At 45.4% G+C, this 20,820-nt stretch overlaps 1 protein-coding gene across 2 annotated transcripts in view; it reads left to right on the forward strand.

The window, feature by feature from the left end:
* Positions 1–20,820, forward strand: part of LOC141172611 (nicotinamide N-methyltransferase-like) — an 81,815-nt gene that overhangs the window by 28,083 nt on the left and 32,912 nt on the right. For both annotated transcript variants that reach the window (XM_073657014.1, XM_073657013.1), the window contains one exon: positions 37–244. In XM_073657014.1, the coding sequence (XP_073513115.1) occupies positions 37–244 (208 nt within the window). The remainder of the gene's footprint in view (positions 1–36; positions 245–20,820) is intronic.

Genomic DNA, 20,820 nt, shown 5'->3' on the forward strand with positions numbered 1-20,820 from the left:
TCCTTCTTAACCTTATATTTTTATTTTTTTTGCAAGGTGGAGTAAGAGGAGACACCCTGCTTGATTTTGGAACTGGACCCGCCATTTATAATCTCCTCTCGGCTTGTGAAGTGTTTGATAAAATCATCGTCTCAGATTTACTTGAACAAAATCGCGCCGAATTCCAAAAATGGCTGAAGAAGGATCCAGATGCTTTTGACTGGACTCACATCATCAAATTTGTATGTGAGCTGGAAGGAAATAGGTAAAACGGTTTTATCAACTTTACTGCAACTTTATACACCGTCTTGAAAAAGTATTCATATCACATGAAGGTTTCCACATTTTGTCACGTTTACACCTAGGGCCAGTTTTAGACAAATTAGGGCACTGGGCGAAATTCAGTGGGGGCCCCCAATTCTGAAATACTCAAATTAACAACACTGTTAGGCACCCTTCACACACCCGTTTTAAACACGTATGTCTTACATCGGTACCTATGTCATCAGTGTACCATCCATGTGCTGTACGTGTTTACACTGACCCAAAGACTTGCATTGACCCTTGTCATCCGTGCTGCCAGGAAAACACTGTGAGCAGCACTATAGGTTAAAATGGGTACATGTGGTATCCGTGAAAGAAATCACATGTACTGTTTGGTTCCCACATGTACCGGAAGTGCGGACGTGTGGAGGTGACCTTACAGTAGGTTCACACAACCGTATAAAAAATCATTCACAGTTTCATTCAGAAAAGTGGAACAATTTTTTTCCCCTCACCCATGACAGCACCTGAGAGAGGGGGAATTCACCCTATCACTGGACAGGAAGCCAAAAGCAAAAAATAAAAAGGCAACTCCCACTTCCTCCTTCAGTGAATTTCTGTCCTCAGAGGAGCCTTGAGCACACAGCTGGAGCAGCCATGGATCATGGAGCACCCTTGGGGTGCTCTATAGCAATCTCTAGCAATAATCGCAGTGAGTATAAGGGCCCAGTTGGGCAATAAATGTTATCATTAGCTTTGGGAAAACTAGATTTCATGTCTACAGTACCTGCTGTCTCAAATTTAATGTTTGGCCTACAACTTCAGTGAAATCTGCAGCCTCATGGTTGGTGCTGGTCTTACGCCCTCAGGGTTGATGGTGGCCTGGTGTTAGCTGTACGGCCTGCAGCTTTGTATGGCATGCGGCCTTGTGTTTTAGCTGCGGCCTTGTGTTTTAGCTGTTGCCTTGTGTTACCGTAGCTGTTGGGCCAGCGGCCTTCTATTTTGGCTTGTTGTCTCTGCCTCATGTCATGGCTTGATGGGACCTTCAACCTGTTATGACCCTCAGTGATATACATTAACTTTGTGCTATGGGCTTTGCCTGGTTAGCCAGCTGACTCATGGCTTAGTACGTCTGGGTTTTCATTACTGCCTCACAATGTGTCGGTCTCTACCTTTTCTTTGCTGAACTTGATGAAGGATGAGTTCCAGATGATACCGGAGGTCTATTGTAGTTAGGGGAGGCCAAAATGCAGTCCTGCGAGAGGCTCTTAAGTCAAGATTCATAGTCTATCCTTCCTACTTGAGATGTGCATATTGCACTAAATCAAATGTAATGGAGGCATAAAATAAACTGGTTAGCATTTAATCTGGAAAACCATCTATATCCTTAATTTGTCCTTCTAGTTGGTGATTTTGTAAGGCCATAGCTATGCTAAACAGATTGAAACCATTATACGGCCAGTTTCTCCTCCTTGTTGGAGTTGTAAGACTGACATGGTTGAGCTGAGATGAATAAAACTGTAGTATGTCCAGTGATTCCTCCTAGTTTGGAGGTAGGAAATGGACTATATATGCTTGGTTATCTTCCTTGATTTAATAGGATGTACTATACTGTACGGTATAGTCTGATAAATATCTATGTCCCAGTTTTTTCTCCTGGTTGTAAATGTAGGCTGGATATGGTTGTGCTAAGATGAATAAAACCATAGCATCTCCAGTTGATTCTCCTAGTTGGAGTCATACAATGGACTGCTCGGCATTCAGGTTGGTAAACATCTATGTTCCAGTTTTTCCTCCTTGCTGGAGTTGTGAGAGGACATGGTTTTGGTATGCCAAATAAAACCACAGCAAGTCCAATTAATCCTCCTAATTGGAGTCATGAAATCAACTGGTCAACAGTTAAGTTAAACACCCATGTCCCAGTTTACCCATCTACTTGGAGTTGTGAGATTGACATGGTGTCTATAAGCTGAATAAAAACATTTTTTTTTAGTCCATGTAATCTTCTTAGTCTATAGTCATAAAGTAGGCTTGTCAACATTTTAGTTTGATAAAAATCTGTCCCAGTTTATCCTCCTAGTTGAAGTTGTAAGATGATCATGGGTGCACTATGCTGAATGAAAGCAGAATAGTCCAGTTGATCCTCCTAGCTGGGGGTCATAAAATAGACTGGCAAAAAGTGAAAAAAGGAAAAAAGCCATCTCACCATAAATAGTCCAGTATGCACGGATCAACATTCTGACCATACGTGTAGATACAACAAAGAAAAAAAACAAACCATTGTAGTCCAGCTAATCCTTCGAGTATGGAGTCTTAAGGCAAGTTTTGAAGACATTGAATTACTAAAACTTCACTGTCTCAATCAATCTTCCTAGCTTGGAGTGGTAAGATTGACATAATTGTGCTAAGTCTGATGGCACTATTCTAATTACAAGTCTGCTTTTCTGGCCTGGATTCGAAAGTTGGACTTGTCAGTATTAGTTATAGGAAATGCAGGTCCTCAATAAGCCTATAAAGTGACAAGTCAATGGATGGATTAAGGTGTCTCCTTACTTGGCAGACTCCTCTAGCAAAAAAGGAACGTCTTTACTGGTTAAAATGAATACCTTGGAATTGAGGTAAGACTGTTCTGATTACCCAAGAACAGGATGGGCATCAGTAATGGAGCATTGTTGAAGGTGGGGAGTTTTTAATACCCTTGGAGTAAGACCATCTTAGCTTCGACCAATGCCATATGAGGTTTATATCTCTCTATCTGTGTCGCTTCTTCATGCGAAAGAATAGACTAAGGGGTAGTGTTTTTTTTTTTTAAACATAAATAAAAAAGTGAAAAAATGTGTATCCCCAAAGGCCTTTCAGTGTCATAAGGATAATGGTTATCACTTGGATTCTTAGCCTCTCTTGGCACGAAGTCTAATCTGTTTTGCATTTAAGCTTTTCAGCTAAACAATCTTCATGGTTGGAGTATATTAAAAGCATCCATTTGTAATTGGAGCATTGATCCCATTTATAGGAAAGAGGATAATTTCTATCATGTCTAAATAAGTGTTGGTTGGTGGCTCTTCATTATATTGAATAGCTCAGATCATTTTAGACTTCAGGTTCCTGGAATCACTTGACTTCTGCCTCTATTGACATACTAGGTTTTAGTACAGGTTTCTGAGTACTTCGGTTGTTGCTTAAGTGTTTTAACAAGTATAGTTTATCTTATTAAATACTAAAAAATAACCAAGCATGCATATAAGTAAATCTATAAATATAGATCTATAAATATAGATCCTCTTTTTATAAAAATAATCAAAAATAAAGGGATTTCTGCATAATGGTAACCTGTTCTACTTCTTCCTCACTGTCTCCAGTGAGCTTGTGGACACTTTTTCGTTGTCGAAGCGCCGAATCAAGAAAGTTATTTTCTTGATGGAATAATATATCTAGAACTTTCAAGATCTGTGTTCCTTAAATACTATTCATTAAACTGGGATATTCTTAAGATCTTTCTTCAGGTGTAAGATCTTAGAAGAGGTGCTCCCTCCCTATCAAAGGATTTCTTTATTATTGTATCTCAGGTGCTGTCATGGGTGAGAGGAAATATGATAATTACTTACTGCCGACCGGTAGCTTGATTTTCCTGAAACCCATGACAGCACCCCTACTTATAACTTTCCTCTGGCTTATGGTGGTTAAGGTTTTGGTCTTTTTCTTCTTATAGTGACTAATGAGCGTGAGTGAATGTATATGTTACGGATCCGGGTGGTGGAACCTCTGTGCTGCGGTTCAAGGAGGGACCAGAGGGGCGTAACTAGGTATCAACTCTGACTGACCAAGGTCGCACGGCGGCTCATAGAATCATAGAATGGTAGAGTTGGAAGGGACCTCCTGGGTTATCTGGTCCAACCCCCTGTTCAAAGCAGGATTCACTAAATCATCTCAGACAGATGTCTGTCGAGCCTCTGTTTGAAGACGTCCATTGAAGGAGCACTCACCACCTCTCATGGCAGCCTGTTCCACTCATTGATCACCGTAACTGTCAAAAAGTTTTTTCTAATATCTAACCTGTGTCTCCTCCCAATCGACTCCGTGAACCAGGGAAGGACCGAGCAGAGGGACCAGGTGCTACTCTGGACCAGTCCTTGTATGAGCGCAGGTGACTCCCACGGGTCAGAAGGCAGGGACTGACCGGTACAACAGATGAGCACAGCAGGCAGGCTGACGAGTGATCCGGGAAGACGGACTGGCAGACTCCACGGGTAACTGGCAGGAGCCACCAGGAAGGCTGGCTGGTAGGCATGGCAGGTAACTGGTACGTTCTCCAGGTAGGCAGGCTATCCTGGCCCATAGACAGACTGGCGGATTTGGACCATAGGCAGACTATCGGGCTGGAGAGTGTACTTGGCTGGTGGACACAGGTAGACAGGCTGGCGGACTGGACAGGTAGACAGGCTGGCGGACTGGACTGGTAGACAGGCTGGCGGACTGGACTGGTAGTCAGGCTGGCGGACTGGACTGGTAGTCAAGCTGGCGGACTGGACTGGTAGTCACGCTGGCGGACTGGACTGGTAGTCAGGCTGGCGGACTGGACTGGTAGTCAGGCTGGCAGCGGGACCTGAGGGCTGAAGCAGAGTTTAGAACACAGAGCTACAACCTTGCACGGGCACCTCCATTTTGGAGGAGGTGCCTTTCATATGAGAGGTCCTCCGGCCATTGGGGAGGGCGCGCCCTAAGCACAGTGCTCGGGAAGCTGAGAGCACCATCAGCAGCAGAAGGGACGGAAGACGCCGGGCCAGGAGCGCGGCGGTAAGGGGGACGGCGTCTCTGCCTGTCGGGGGGCAGAGACGCCGATGCTACAGTATAAATCATAACAAGAATATGGAAAATAATAATTTTGGAAGGCTCCTACTTGACTTCTTGGAAACCACTGAAGAAGGAAGTGGGATGTGCCATTTTTATTTTTTGCTCTTGACTTCCTCTTCAGTGATTGGGCGGATTCTCTTGCTCTCAGGTGCTGTAATTGGTTTTAGAAAAAAATCTAATTAGTAATTACCAGTAATTATTAGTGTTGAGCGAGCATGCTCGACACTGCTCGGTACTCGCCCGAGCATCACGCTACTCGGGATGTTCGTCGAGCACCGAGCATTTCCGGGTTACTCGGGTGGGAGCTCGGGTCTCCACCCTGCATGTTTGGCGCTCTTTACAGAGCCAATGAACATGCAGGGATTGCCAGCCAGTCACTGTAATGCCGCAGCCATGTTGTTTGTGGGCATTACAGTGATTGGCTGGCCGCACAGCGTCACCTCAAGTATTTAAAACCGAGCGCCGCCATCTTGGACACAGTTGCTCCGGATCAGACAGTGTAGGGACAGCGCTGCTGATTTAGGGAGAGATATATCCTGAGAAATAGTTAGTGTAGGGTCTGTAAAGGCTGCCAGATCAAACAAACAGTCCTTCTCAGGACTAATATCCATCCCAGATATCAGGCAGGCAGGCAGGCTGTATAGGAGACACAGTGGTTATACCAGCAAACGCTGCATTACAGTCCTGTGTGCTCCTGTTGCTGAAATTGCTGGACTTAGCTCCAGGTCTCTGGGGCCAGGAAAAATCCTTTTTTTTTCATCTAAATTCTTTTTTTTTCCTCCTTCACACTGTACAAATACCCGTCTTATTAACCTTTTGGTGTGTCCCCTCCCCCACCCAAAAAAAAAAAGTGTGTCTCTGATTTTTCAGACACAAATATATCTGTTGAAAATAGTGTGGTGTAGGTCAGAGAAAGATAAGTGTGGTTTTGCAGTTCCATGGGCCATTTGTATCTAAAAAAAAAAACAGTTTGAGTGTGTCGCTCACTGTTCAGACGCAAATATATATATTTAAAAAAGTCTTGTATACACTAGTAAATTATAACTGTGGTTTTGCTGTTCCAAGGTAAAACATCTCTATTATCCTGTTTTTGGCATTTTTTGCCGTTAAAAAAAAAAAATAATAGTGTCTTCCTGATTTTTCAGACACAAATATACCTGTTGAAAATAGTCTGGTGTAGGCCTGAGAGACAGAAGTGTGCTTTTGCTGTTCCACGGTAAAAAATCTCTATTATCCTGCTTTTGGCATTTTTGCTGTAAAAAAATAAATAATAGTGTCTCCTGATTGTTCAGACACAAATATATCTGTTGAAAATAGTCTGTTGTAGGCCCGAGAAATACAACTGTGGTTTTGCAGATCCACGGTACAAACCTCTGTATTATCCACTTTTGGGCCATTTGTATCTAAAAAAAAACAGTTTGAGTGTGTCGCTCACTGTTCAGCCACAAATATATATATTTAAAAAAGTCTGGTATACACCCGTAAATTATAACTGTGGTTTTGCTCTTCCAGGGTAAAAAATCTCTATTTTTCAGCTTTTGGTATTTTTTCCGTAAAGAAAAACAGTAATAGGTTCTCCCTGATTGTTCAAATTGTTTAAAAGAGTCGGGTGTAGGCCAGAGAAATAGAACTGTGGTTTTCCTCTTCCACGGTTCTAATCTACTTTTTATTACCCTTTTTCCATTGATAGTGCGAGTGTAAGCTATTTTACTTCCTTTACAATGGGCAAGGCGCGTGGCAAGGGACGTCGAAGTGGACGTTCTGGTGATGGTGCGTGCAAAGGACGGGGCCGTGGCCAAGGTGAAAATGTTCCACAACCAACAGCCACATCTTCTCGCTCCCACTTCTTGACCGAATTACTAGGGAAGCACAGAACAACACCAGTATTGCGAACTGATCAGTGTGAACAGGTTATTAATTGGATAGCAGATAATACTTCCAGTTACCTGGGCACCACCACATCCGGCCTGTCTTCCACACGGTCGACTCTTAGTAGCCATGAGTCTCGACCACATACTCCTCCTCACCCTGATGCTTCTTCCTCCTACCATGCCGAGTGTCGTCAGACAGCAACTGATCCCACACTTGGTCCCCAGCCGACACCATTTTGCCCGGTGTGCCATCCCCGCACTACACAAGCACGTGTCCCAAAACATCTGCCGTGCCCTCAACAACGCAGTTACTGGGAGAGTCCACCTGACAACGGACACGTGGACAAGTGCTTGTGGCCAGGGACGGTACATCTCCTTGACAGCACACTGGGTAAACATAGTGGAAGCCGGGACCCAGTCGGACTTTGGGACGGAACACATCCTCCCCACACCGAGGATTGCGGGCCCTATGTCAGTCAGAGTTGCCGCCACAGTGTACAGCTCCTGCTCATCATCCTCCTCCTCCTCCTCATGTTCAGCCTCCATCTCAGATATCACCACATCAGTTACAAGCTGGAAGCACTGCAGTACTGCCTCCGCCAAGCGGCAACAGGCTGTGCTGAAACTCCTAAGCTTAGGTGAGAAACCTCACACTGCTTATGAGTTGTGGACAGCTGTGAAAGAGCAGGCAGATCTGTGGCTGAGACCGCTGAACCTACATCCAGGTATGGTGGTGTGTGACAATGGCCCTAACCTGGTGGCGGCTCTGAGGCGAGGCGAGATCACACACGTACCATGCCTGGCTCATGTGCTTAACCCCGTGGTTCAATGGTTTCTTAAATCGTACCCCGAGTTGCCAGATCTGCTCGTCAAAGGACGCCGCCTGTCAGCTCATTTTCACAAGTCGGCTACAGCTTCCGCCGCCCTTGCTGTGTTGCAGCAGCGTTTGCAGCTTCCGTCACACCGACAGGTGTGTGATGTCCCCACACGTTGGAACTCTACCCTCCACATGTTGCAAAGATTTGTGAGCAGAAGAGAGCAGTTGTGGAGTACCAGCTGCAACAAGGCCGTCGATATTCAGGTCAGACTCCACACATAAGACCTCAGGAGTGGACCTGGATGTCTGACATCTGTACCATATTGATAAACTTTGAGGAGTCCACCCAGATGGTGAGTGGCGATGACGCCATCATTAGCTTCAGCATTCCACTTGTCTTTCTTTTGCAACGCTCTCTGCAGAGAATTAAAGAGGAGGCATTGCAGCCAGAGTATGATGAGATGGGTCAAGAAGCCGCAGCGGGCGATTACAAATAGCCCAGCCTCATCTCATCCCAACGTGCATTGGGGGACAATGAGGGAGAGGAGGAGGAGGAGGAAGAACAGGAGCTGGTATCATACGCTGTAGACGGTAGTACCTGTACAACTGTCATACCGTTGGTTCAGCGTGGGTGGCCTGAGGACAGGGGGGAGGAGGAGAAGGAGGAGAGCATGGTCAGTCGTCATCTTGGTGAGGACACGGAAGTCTTGCCCGTTACCAGTCTGGCACGCATGGCTGACTTTATGTTACGCTGCCTTAACTGTGACCCTCGCGTTGTCAAAATGTTGGGTGACAGTCATTACTGGTTGGTGACACTTTTAGTCCCCCGCTACAAGGAGAACTTTTACTTTCTTATTCCTGAGGTGGAGAGGTCTACAAAAATGGGGCAGTACAAGAAGGCCCTTGCTGCAGAAATGTTCAAAAAGTTCCCATCTGAACACGCTAGAGGCAGAGGTCACAGTTCGTTGACCATTGCCGACCTTACCAGCATCCTCCGTGATTCCTCTGTGCCTTTTAATTATTGTTTATCCAAGCTGGACACTTGGAATGAACTTGCTCTGTACGCCTTGGAGGTCCTGGCCTGCCCTGCCACTAGTGTGTTATCGGAGCGTGTTTTTAGTGCCTCTGGGGGAATTATAACTGATAAGCGCACTCGCCTGTCAACTGACAATGCTGACAAGCTGACCCTTATCAAAATGAACAATGGCTGGATTGGGCCAGACTTCTCATACCCACCAAATGACAGCAGAGTAACATAAAGTCAAATCCACTGTGTTATTTCGGGAGGTGTATTCCCATGCACCGCTTCACACCCACACATGGGTATACGCTTCCTCATTTCGGCTGTTTTATGTTCTTCTCCTTATCCTCAGCCTCCACCACCACTATACCACCAGGGTGACCGTGGTCCATGTTGCCATTATTGAAAGTTCCTCCGTCCTAATTTTTGGCAGCTTTTGCTTGGAAGGCATAAGCAAAGACTATGGGAGACACACTCCCCAATAATGGGAATAATGTTTGTAATATGCTGTACTGCATGGCTCTTGTAAGGGGCATTGCAAGTTCCTCCATCCTAATTTTTGGCACCTTTTGCTTGGAAGGCATAAGCAAAGACTATGGGAGACACACTCCCCAATAATGGGAATAATGTTTTTAAGATGCTGTACTGTATGGCTCTTGTAAGGGGCATTAAAAGCATCTTGTTAAGCTACTGCGACCTCCACCACTTTTCCGAGGGGCATTAAAAGTGTCTTGTTTAGCTACTGGGACCTCCACGTCTCTTCTGAGGGGCATTAAAAGCGTCTTATTAAGCTACTGGGACCTCCACGTCTCTTCTGAGGGGCATGAAAAGCGTCTTGTTAAGCTACTGGGACCTCCACGTCTCTTCTGAGGGGCATTAAAAGCGTCTTGTTAAGCTACTGGGACCTCCACCACTTTTCCGAGGGGCATTAAATGTGTCTTGTTAAGCTACTGGGACCTCCAAGTCTCTTCTGAGGGGCATTAAAAGCGTCTTGTTAAGCTACTGGGACCTCCACCACTTTTCCGAGGGGCATTCAAACCGTCTTGTTAAGCTACTGGGACCTCCACGTCTTTTCCGAGGGGCATTAAAACAGTCTTGTTAAGCTACTGTGACCTCCACGTCTCTTCAAAGGGGCATTAAAAGCGTCTTCTTAAGCCACTCTGAACTCCACAGCTCTTCCAAGGGGCATTGAAATGTTGTTTTTAATTACCTCTAACCTCCACGACTCTTCCAACGGGCATTGCATTTCCTCCTGATTTTAGACAGCTTTTGCTTTTCAATGAAAAGGCGAAAACTAAGGGAGACCCACTCCCCACTAATGGGTAGAAGGTTTTTAGTATGCTGTAATCCACGTCTGTTTCAAGGGGCATTGCAGTTCCTCATAATTTTTGGAAAGCCTTCCGTTCACTGCTTAGGCCAACAGTGTCCAGGAGTACCAGTTGCTATAAATGGAAAAAACGGTTTAGTTAAGGCCCTCTGACCTCCATGTCATTTTCAAGGGGAATTGGAGTGCCTCAAAATTTTTGGTAGGCATTGCACTCACTGTATGCCCTATAACTGTGTAGCCGAACCGCTCATTTTGTTACAGAAACATATCCTACAAGACATATGTGGTTGACTGGCCTGATATTGATGTGGATGGTCCCTGTTCCTCCTGCTCTTTCTCCTTTGCCACTACCTCATCCATTTTTTATCACCTGAAGCTTTGTTTTAACTGGAGTCATAGAACTGGGATAGTAGCAGGAAAACATCCAGCAATCCTCGGAGGAGGTAGGATATGCGCCAAAACGCTGGCCACCTCAGGCCTAGCCGCTACTACATGCATGCACTTGCATTCCAAGAAAACAAAGCAGATGCTAACTTCTATCATCATCATCATGGTCCTCAGCTTGGCACTCTCAACTCCCCTGATGGAGAAGCCAGGGCCCACCGGAGAAGTCTGGTTCTCTGGTGGGCTCGTCCAATGCTGCCCTAAAGCAGGCCGGGCTAAGAAAAGTGTGTGGGGGGATATACCAAGGAGAAATAGGGGCGGCTGGGGACCGTTTATGGACACCCGGCTGCCCCCAGGCGGCTGGGGAGCGTGTGTGGACACCCAGCCGCGGGGCGGCTGAGGACCGAGTATGGACACCCGGCCGCCCCCTGGAGGCTGGGGACCGAGTGTGGACACCCGGCCGCCGGGCCGCTGGGGACAGAATATGGTTACCAGGCCGCCAACGCAGACATGACGTGGTGGCCAGATTCCGCCTCCACATGCCTAAAAGGCCCAATTTCAAATGCAAGCAAGCTAGCAGTATGGTATTGCAGCCTGGCGGTGGGTGGGTGGCAGGCTGCATACTTGCGCTTGCATTGCGAGGAATGGGAGAAGTACAATTGAACACTGCCCTGGGACAAGGACTTGAACGGGGATAGTTGCAAGTCTGCAATGACAGGTGCAGGGTGGGAGGCATCTTCGCATGTACCATGAACAGGGGTTTGGCATGCACACACTACAGCAGAATAGGCTGTCCTTCCCACTAAATGCACTGGGGAGGGCACAGGTAAAATTTTGGTATGCGCGCTTAATCTTATGTATAAGGCACACCGGGACAAATAGGGGCGGCTGGAGACTGAGTATGGATACCTCGCTGCCGAAGCAGCCATGAGGTAGTGGCCAGCTTCAGCCTCCTCCAAACTAAAAGGCCCCATTTCAAGTGCAAGCTAGCAGTATGGCATTGCAGCCTAGGGGTGGGTGGGTGGCAGGCTGAACACTTACACTTGCATTCCAAGAAAACAAAGCAGATGCTAACTTTCATCATCATCATGGTCCTCACCTTGGCACTCTCAACTCCCCTGATGGAGAAGCCAGGGCCCACCGGAGGAGTCTGGTTCTCTTGTGGGTTCGTCCAATGCTGCCCTAAAGCAGGCCGGGCTAAGAAAAGTGTGTGGGGGGGATGTTCCAAGGAGAAATAGGGGTGGCTGGGGATCGAGTATGGACACCCGGCCGCCGGGCGGCTGGGGACTGAGTATGGATACCAGGCCGCCAACGCAGCCATGACGTGGTGGCCAGATTCCGCCTCAACATGCCTAAAAGGCCCAAATTCAAGTGCAAGCAAGCAGTATGGTATTGCAGCCTGGGGGTGGGTGGGTGGCAGGCTGCATACTTGCGCTTGCATTGCAAGGAATGGGGGAGGTACAATTAAACACTGCCCTGGGACAAGAACTTGCTCGGGGATAGTTGCAAATCTGCATCTTCTGATGTGGCAAGGATGACTTCTGATGGGCACACTTTTAGGCAGTGACCTGGGTGTCAGAGATGCTTCAAGGGGTCTTCACCATGCTGCTCCCATGTCTTTTCAGCACTGTATACATGTGTCACAGCGCATGGCCAGATAAGGTTGTAAAATGTTAAAATGACATTTCCCGGTGAATGTATTTGTCATGGTTGAAAGCAATACAAAAGTGCAAAAACGCATAAAAAATGCTACTTGTGAACATAGCCCAAGGTGTGGAGGAGTATTTTTTTGGGGGGTTATTTATTTTACCTTATACACAAGTCTTTACCCTGGAAAGGAACTTCCTTAACATATTTCACAGGAAAACAGTTTCAGTTTCGTTTTTGAACATTTTATTGTGAGCCCATAAAAGTGGCTTAATACCTCTGACCACGTTGTTGACAGCAGTGACCTGGGGGTCAGAAATGCTTCCTGGGGCAATCCCCATGCTGTCCCCATGTCATTTGAGCACTGTCACTATCTTTTTGGGCACTTGTTAGGCTTTTAAAAGACTGCCCGGGGTGCCGCCGCAAAAATGCTCGGGTCTCCCATAGACTAACATAGGGCTCATTGCTCGGGTCGAGCACCCGAGTATCACAGTGAGCTCGGCCCGAGCTTCGAGCACCCGAGCATTTTAGTGCTCGCTCAACACTAGTAATTATCATTTTTTCTCACGTGTGATCCATGTACAATGCGTTTTTTTGCAGCAGCAGCTATTATTCATTTACAGGACAATTTACAATTTCCTATCTTACAGAACTACAATGTATTCATAAAAATCGGATCCTATACTGTGGCATCTCATTTTTTTTTAACGCACCCATAGACTTGAATGAGCGAGTCTCATCCAATTTATGGAAGAATCTAGTGCAGGCTGCGATTATTTATTTTTCACATGCAGATTCGGTCAGCGAAAAAATCATCTGCACTGCCCCATTGAAAAACACTAGTCTGAATGCTGTACGCTTTTTTCACGGACTGAGAATACGGTCGTGTGAATGATCCCTAACAGTCAAACAATAAAAAACATTAGCTGAATTTCCATCTTTTTGTACATACTACCTCACAGACGGCAGAATAAAAAGTGTTAAAAAAAAGTCCTATATGTCCCCCAAACTACCCTGCTAAATCCCCTCTGACTTCAGTGCCGATGCTTCGGTGTCCCTGATGGTCATTATTTACTATGCACCTATAACAGAAGGTAGAGATACAAGATCACTTCAGCCAAGTGCTAAGATTGCCATAGACCACCGCTGCATCAGTACTGGAGCCGTGGAAGATTTAATTCTATGCTTACATTCTCAGAAAACCCTGTAGGGTCTGTTTAAAAGCACAGTTTTTGCTGTTTATTGTTCTGCATCAAAAACTAAAGTGTTGGCAGGAGAAATTCTGCATTTTTACAGCCATTTCATTTGTATTTTTGTTTCCCATTCATTTGAATAGGGGAAAAAATGCTGCAAAAATGCTGAAAGAATTGATATACCACTGATTTATTTTAAAAAAGTGTCTGTTTGGTTGATGTATTGGGATATTTTGGAATAGTATAGTAGACTGCACAATTCCATACAGTAGTATATTAAGCCCTGTTCACACTGTGTTTCTGCAGTGCGTCCGGAGGTTGTGCATGAATCCCCCTAAAATAGGGTTCACACAAATCCTCAACGGGGCCACAGAAAAATAAGTATTTGATACACTGCTGATTTTGTAAGTATTCCCACCTGCAAAGAATTGAGAGGTCTGTAATTTTTATTATAGGTACACTTCACCTATGAGAGACAGAATCTTAAAATAAAAAACAGAAAATCACATTGTATGATTTTGACATACAGTACAGACCAAAAGTTTGGACACACCTTCTCATTTAAAGATTTTTCTGTATTTTCATGACTTTGAAAATTGTACATTCACACTGAAGGCATCAAAACTATGAATTAACACATGTGGAATTATATACTTATCAAAAAAGTGTGAAACAACTGAAAATATGTCTTATATTCTAGGTTCTTCAAAGTAGCCACCTTTTGCTTTGATGACTGCTTTGCACACTCTTGGCATTCTCTTAATGAGCTTCAAGAGGTAGTCACCGGAAATGGTTTTCACTTCACAGGTGTGCCCTGTCAGGTTTAATAAGTGGGATTTCTTGCCTTATAAATGGGGTTGGGACCATCAGTTGTGTTGTGCAGAAGTCTGGTGGATACACAGCTGATAGTCCTACTGAATAGAGTGTTAGCTGCTTTTTTCTTGCCATAATACAAATTCTAAGTAAAGAAAAATGAGTGGCCATCATTATTTTAAGAAATGAAGGTCAGTCAGTGCGAAAAATTGGGAAAACTTTGAAAGTGTCCCCAAGTGCAGTTGCAAAAACCATCAAGCGCTACAAAGAAACTGGCTCACATGAGGACCGCCCCAGGAAAGGAAGACCAAGAGTCACCTCTGCTTCTGAGGATAAGTTTATCCGAGTCACCAGCCTCAGAAATCGCAGGTTAACAGCAGCTCAGATTAGAGACCAGGTCAATGCCACACAGAGTTCTAGCAGCAGACACATCTCTTTAACAACTGTTAAGAGGAGACTTTGTGCAGCAGGCCTTCATGGTAAAATAGCTGCTAGGAAACAACTGCTAAGGACAGGCAACAAGCAGAAGAGACTTGTTTGGGCTAAAGAACACAAGGAATGGACATTAGACCAGTGGAAATCTGTGCTTTGGTCTGATGAGTTCAAATTTGAGATCTTTGGTTCCAACCACCGTATCTTTGTGCGACGCAGAAAAGGTGAACGGATGGACTCTACATGCCTGGTTCCCACCGTGAAGCATGGAGGAGGAGGTGTGATGGGGTGGGGTGCTTTGCTGGTGACACTGTTGGGGATTTATTCAAAATTGAAGGCATACTGAACCAGCATGGCTACGACAGCATCTTGCAGCGGCATGCTATTCCATCCGGTTTGCGTTTAGTTGGACCATCTTTTATTTTTCAACAGGACAATAACCCCAAACACACCTCCAGGCTGTGTAAGGGCTATTTGACCAAGAAGGAGAGTGATGGGGTGCTACGCCAGATGACCTGGCCTCCACAGTCATCAGACCTGAACCCAATCGAGATGGTTTGGGGTGAGTTGGACCGCAGAGTGAAGGCAAAAGGGACAACAAGTGCTAAGCATCTCTGAAAACTCCTTCAAGATTGTTGGAAGACCATTTCCGGTGACTACCTCTTGAAGCTCATCAAGAGAATGCCAAGAGTGTGCAAAGCAGTCATCAAAGCAAAAGGTGGCTACTTTGAAGAATCTAGAATATAAGACATATTTTCAGTTGTTTCACAGTTTTTTGTTAAGTATATAATTTCACATGTGTTAATTCATAGTTTTGATGCCTTCAGTGTGAATGTACAATTTTCATAGTCATGAAAATACAGAATCTTTAAATGAGAAGGTGTGTCCAAACTTTTGGTCTGTACTGTAATTAAAATGCATATTATTGCATGAAAAAAGTATCTGATCACCTACCAACCAGCACGAGTTTTTCTTTATGAAGCCTTCCTACTCTGCACTCATTACCTGTATTATTTTCACCTGTCTGAACTCGTTACCTGCATAAAAGACAACTGTCCACACACTCAATCACACTCCAATCTCTCTATCATGGCCAAGACCAAAGAGCTGTCTAAGGACACCGGTGACAAAATTGTAGACCTGCACAAGGCTGGGATGGGCTACAGGACAATAGGCAAGCAGCTTGGTGAGAAGGCAGCAACTGTTGGCACAGTTATTAGAAAATGGAAGAAACACAAGATGATTGTCAATCTTCCTCGGTCTGGGGATCCATGCAAGACATCGACTCGTGGGGTAAGGATGAGTCTCAGAAAGGTCAGGAATCAGCATAGAACTACACAGGAGGACCTGGTAAATAACCGGAAGAGAGTTGGGACCACAGTCTTAAACATTACTGTTAGTAACACACTACGCCGTCATGGATTAAAATCCTGCAGGGCACACAAGGTCCCCCAGTTCATGCCAGCACATGTTCAGGCCCATTTGAAGTTCACCAATGACTATCTGAATGATCCAGAGGAGGCATGGGAGAAGGTCATTTGGTCGGATGAGACCAAAATAGTACTTTTTTGTATCAACTCCACTCGCCATGTTTGGAGGAAGAAAAATGAGTACAACCCCAACAACACCATCCCAACTGTGAAACATGGTGGGGAAAATATCATATTTTGGGGTGCTTTTCTGCAAAAGGGACAGGACAACTGCACCGTAGTCAAGGGAGGATGGATGGGGTCATGTATTGTGAGATTTTGGCCAACAACCTCCTTCCCTCAGAAACAGCATTAAAGATGAGTCGTGGCTGTGTCTTCCAGCATGACAATGACCCGAAAAACACAGACAGGGCAACTAAGGAGTGGCTCCCTAAGAAGCATTTCTAGGTCCTGGAGTGGCCTTGTCAGTCTCCAAACCTGAACCCAATAGAAAATCTTTGGAGGGAGCTAAAACTCAATGTTGCCCAGCGACAGCCCCAAAACCTGAAAGATATTGAGAAGATCTTTATGGGGGAGTGGGCCAAAATCCCTGCTGTAATGTGTGCAAACTTGGTCAAGAACTACAGGAAACGTCTGACCTCTACAATTGTAAACAAAGATTTCTGTGTCAAACATTAAGGTCCATTATTCTATTGTATCAAATACATATGTCATGCAATAAAATGCACATTAATTATGTAAAAATCATACAATGTGATTTTCTGGATTTTTTTCTTTTAGATTCTGTCTCTCACAGGTGAAGTGTACCTACGATAAAAATTACGGACCTTTCCATTCTTTGAAGTATGAGAAAACTTGCAAAATCGGCAGTGTATCAAATACTTATTTTCCCCACTGTATGTATATTACACACACTCCTACTATATAGTGTGTGTATATATATATATATATATATATATATATATATATATATGTAGAGTGGCTTGCAAAAGTATTCACCCCCTTGGCATTTTTCGTGTTCTGCTGCCTCACAACCTGGAATTTCACTGTTACTGTGAACATTTATTTTTCTTTTTATTGTGAAGCAAACAACAAATAGAACAAAATAACTGAATTTCAGTGTGAATAACTATTCACCCCCTCCCTAAAGTCAATACTTTGTACAGCCTCTTTTTGCAGCAATTACAGCTTCAAGTCTCTATTAGAGATGAGCGAACATGTTCAGTAATTTTAAATTCAGAACGAACATTGCACATTTGGATTCGTGATCGGACCCTGAGTATTTTTACTCAAAATTGGCAAAATTCAGCCAAAGTTCAGTAAATGATTGTGTTTCCACCAGAGTATTTTTTAGGACTTTGCCCAGGAGAGTGGTGCTGTATGATGAGCGGGGGAAGATGTGTTTGATGAGGGGAGGGGGTGGGGAGAGGTCAGAGGAGCGGCGGACTGTTATTCTTAATTTTTGTTTTCTTAGCTTAATGTGTGAAGATTCTGGCAGCCAATCAGGGCACAGGAACCATCTGTTCAAACACAAGGGCGTGTGTCATTGGCTGCTGAAGTCACATGTCCCTCTCCTTATAAAGAGTGGACATTTTGTTTTGGTGCCATTTTGTCAGTGTAACAGAGCAGAGAGGCTGCTTCTTCTGCTGCTACTGGATAGTGAAAGAGTGAGCTAGTTAGCCAGGCGGTTGCTTGTAAGTCAGATAGTTTAGATGGATAGATAGGAACCTGTGTGGCTGTGAAATCGGCCTTCCAGAAGATCAATCGTTTTGCTATTAGTGTGGTTCAGACAGACACCAGGCCACATTTCAGCATAGAACTCTGTTGTGCTGATATTGTGCTCCATGCAAGAGTACACCTTTTGAAACAGTTTTTCTGTTCCTACCATGCTACATAAAGCAGGCCACATCTGAGCTTGTAATTGTTTTGTGCTGAGATTCTGCTGTATCTGGGGCCAAACATTAGAAAATCTATTTTTTTGGTGCTAATAGCATGCTCCAGACACACTATCTGAGCAAAAATAATACTGATTGGTAATTTAGTGACAGGTGACTGACAGGTCTGGGCATAGGTTTTCTAAACAGCTGGTTAAAAGAGGGGAAGGGTACATCCAACATGAGTGGGGAAAATGCAAGCTCGTGGTGTTCAAAGTGTGCGTGGGGTACGTGGTAATGTTAGTCAAAGCTCTACTGAACAAACACCATCACTTCCTATCCAAAGACAACTAACAACTTCTGTTACTGGATGAGATACTCCCCTCCTTTTCTTTGGCAGCCGCACAGAGGTAGGCCTTGTACATGAAGGCCAGAAAGTGCCATCCACTGGAGCACATGCTAGCACATGCTAGCACTGAATCAAGTGGCCTCTCCTCCTCTTCCTCCACCTTAACATCACACACAGCACAGTCCTCAGAGGTGGCACCCCAATTACCCTTGTTTCCCCCCACATCACAACTCTCCAACTGACTGTAGGAAACTACAGACGAGTGAATCTGCAGAGCTGTTCGCACATTCTATGCCATGGGTATCAGAGGTCTGCTACAAAGATTCAGACTCAAAAGGATTCACAGACGCAAGAGGAGGAAAGCATCTGTATCGATACTCAAAATAATTTCTGTTGGATCCGGGGCAGGACGAAATAGGGTCCGAACAAAATCCTGCCCTTCATCACCAGACTTTAACCCCCTGGGGGAAGGTGATCCTGATGAGACTCAGATACATGAGGCTCACAGGGACTGTAGTGTGCTATCGGGGTAGGAAAAGGAGGAAGGTGATTTTCAGGGTGAGGAGTGGGAGAACAGAGAGGATGATGATGAGGTTGTAGATCCCTCTTGGTGTAAACCCAGAAGCATGCAGCTGAGTAGCTTAGCAGAGGAGGTGGAGGAGGAGGAAGACGAGGAGGGAGGTTTCAATGGGGCCTCCCACGCAGACATGGAGTGATGCAACCACGACAAGCACTGCATCCTCAGCCACAACTGTGGCTGTGGCCAGCAGCAGTCTCGGGTCTGCAGTTCACATTAGCAGCAAGGGATGTCTAGCCTGGGTCTTTTTTGAGACCGCAAAGGGTGACCCAACTCACGTTATCAGCCAACTTTGTAAAAAATGACTCAGTAGAGGCAAAAATTGCAATAATTTGACTATTAAATGCATGAACCGGCACATGCACGATCAACATGTGTTAGTCTGAGAATCTCACTGCAATAAAATGTGGACCAGAGGGCCTTAAAAAATATCGGCCGCCCAATCAACCGCATATGAAGCTTATTCCTCCTCCGTCACCGTGCCAAGTGTTCTTACACAGGTCTCCGGCTGCAGAACCTCCACTTATTTACCCGCTCCAGTTGGGGAAAGTGAAAGCCCGTCAGCTGTAATGTAATTGGACATGCCTGCTGTTTTTATATCACGAGCACACCTCATCTCTCTCAATCCACCTTAACATTTCCACATGCACCTCACTCACAGTCCCAGCAGTTTGTTGTGGTCACCCTACTCCATCCTCTCTCAGCACAGCAGCACAGGACCAGGTTTCTCAGAAAAAGAGGTGTGAAAAGAGCGAATCAATCTGGGAGCATTCACCTCTGACGCTGAAACCCACGTCCTCTCCTCCGGGCCATAGTCTTTCCAGTGGACCAGGTATTGCAGAGGACAACATTGGAGATGAGAATCTAATATCCTCAAAATCTCAAACTCCAAATTACCATCAACCATTACTGGGGGCGGTGGTAGAGGTGAGGGCTCAAGAAGTTCTACGTACCTTTGAGTAAGGACCTGTGGAACACATTGTGAACCTTAAGAGTAGTGTTGAGCCACCCCCGTAGTGTTCGAGTTCGGTTCGGTTCGTCGAACACCCGTGTGTTCGCCGAACTGTTCGTCGAACTGCTCGTCGAACACCTTCGAACACCGTTAAAACCAATGGCAGGCAAACAAAAACACATAGAAACACATAGAAAACACCTTCAAAGGTGTCCAAAAGCTGACAAACTGCTCAGAAGACACAACTAACACATGGAAAAGTGACAAGTACATATAGTCATGCGAAAAGAAAAGAGGTGGAGGAGTAAAAGGAGGGGGAGACACAAATATAGGCATGTCATGCCCTTCTAAAATCCAAAAAGTGAGAAGCCGACACGTTCAGTCCGCTCCTGCCCGTGCCACCTCCGTGTCGCCGGGTTTGTGCCAGAGCCGCGGTGAACCCTGACGGCCAGCCCCCCTCTCCCAATACTGGTGCCTGTCCGCTGGTGGGTCGAGCGAGCCCCCCTGTGGTGGAGGCAGCTCTAAGCTTTTTAATTTAAATTGTCTCTCTAATTTGAATGAATACACTTTAAATCCATTTACAAGGATCTATTGGAGGGCAAGTCTCATGCCAGCAGCCGCGTAATTCCAGCTCCAGTAGCGTCCACTAAAGCTGCTGCAGTTAAAAAGCTTTTATAAGGATCGAGCTCGGCTGTCCACCGCAAGGCATCCTACTGCCAGTCCCAGCCCCTATGCCTTGGGGTGCCTCCTGATGCTCTTCACTGAGTATCCCGTGGTCCCGAAGCATTTCCTTTGAAAAAATTAAGTGTCCAAACTACAGGTGGTGTAGCTTGCTTAACAGCCGGGATAATCCGCTGACTAGCAGACACTGCTACTAGGCACAAAGTATTTCCTGGGCTAGATGCAGTTAAAAATTTGTAATTAGATACTCTCGTTGGATGCTGAGAAAGCATTCCATAGAGTCTCCTGGCACGCCATGTATGATTCTCTTAAAAAGCTTGGGGTAGGGGTCTAGGGGACCCTTTTATAGCCAAAATCA

This window comes from Phyllobates terribilis, unplaced genomic scaffold (genome assembly GCF_046119375.1).
Source record: "Phyllobates terribilis strain yellow unplaced genomic scaffold, ASM4611937v1 Scaffold_12__6_contigs__length_324123572, whole genome shotgun sequence".
Classification (NCBI taxonomy): domain Eukaryota; kingdom Metazoa; phylum Chordata; class Amphibia; order Anura; family Dendrobatidae; genus Phyllobates; species Phyllobates terribilis.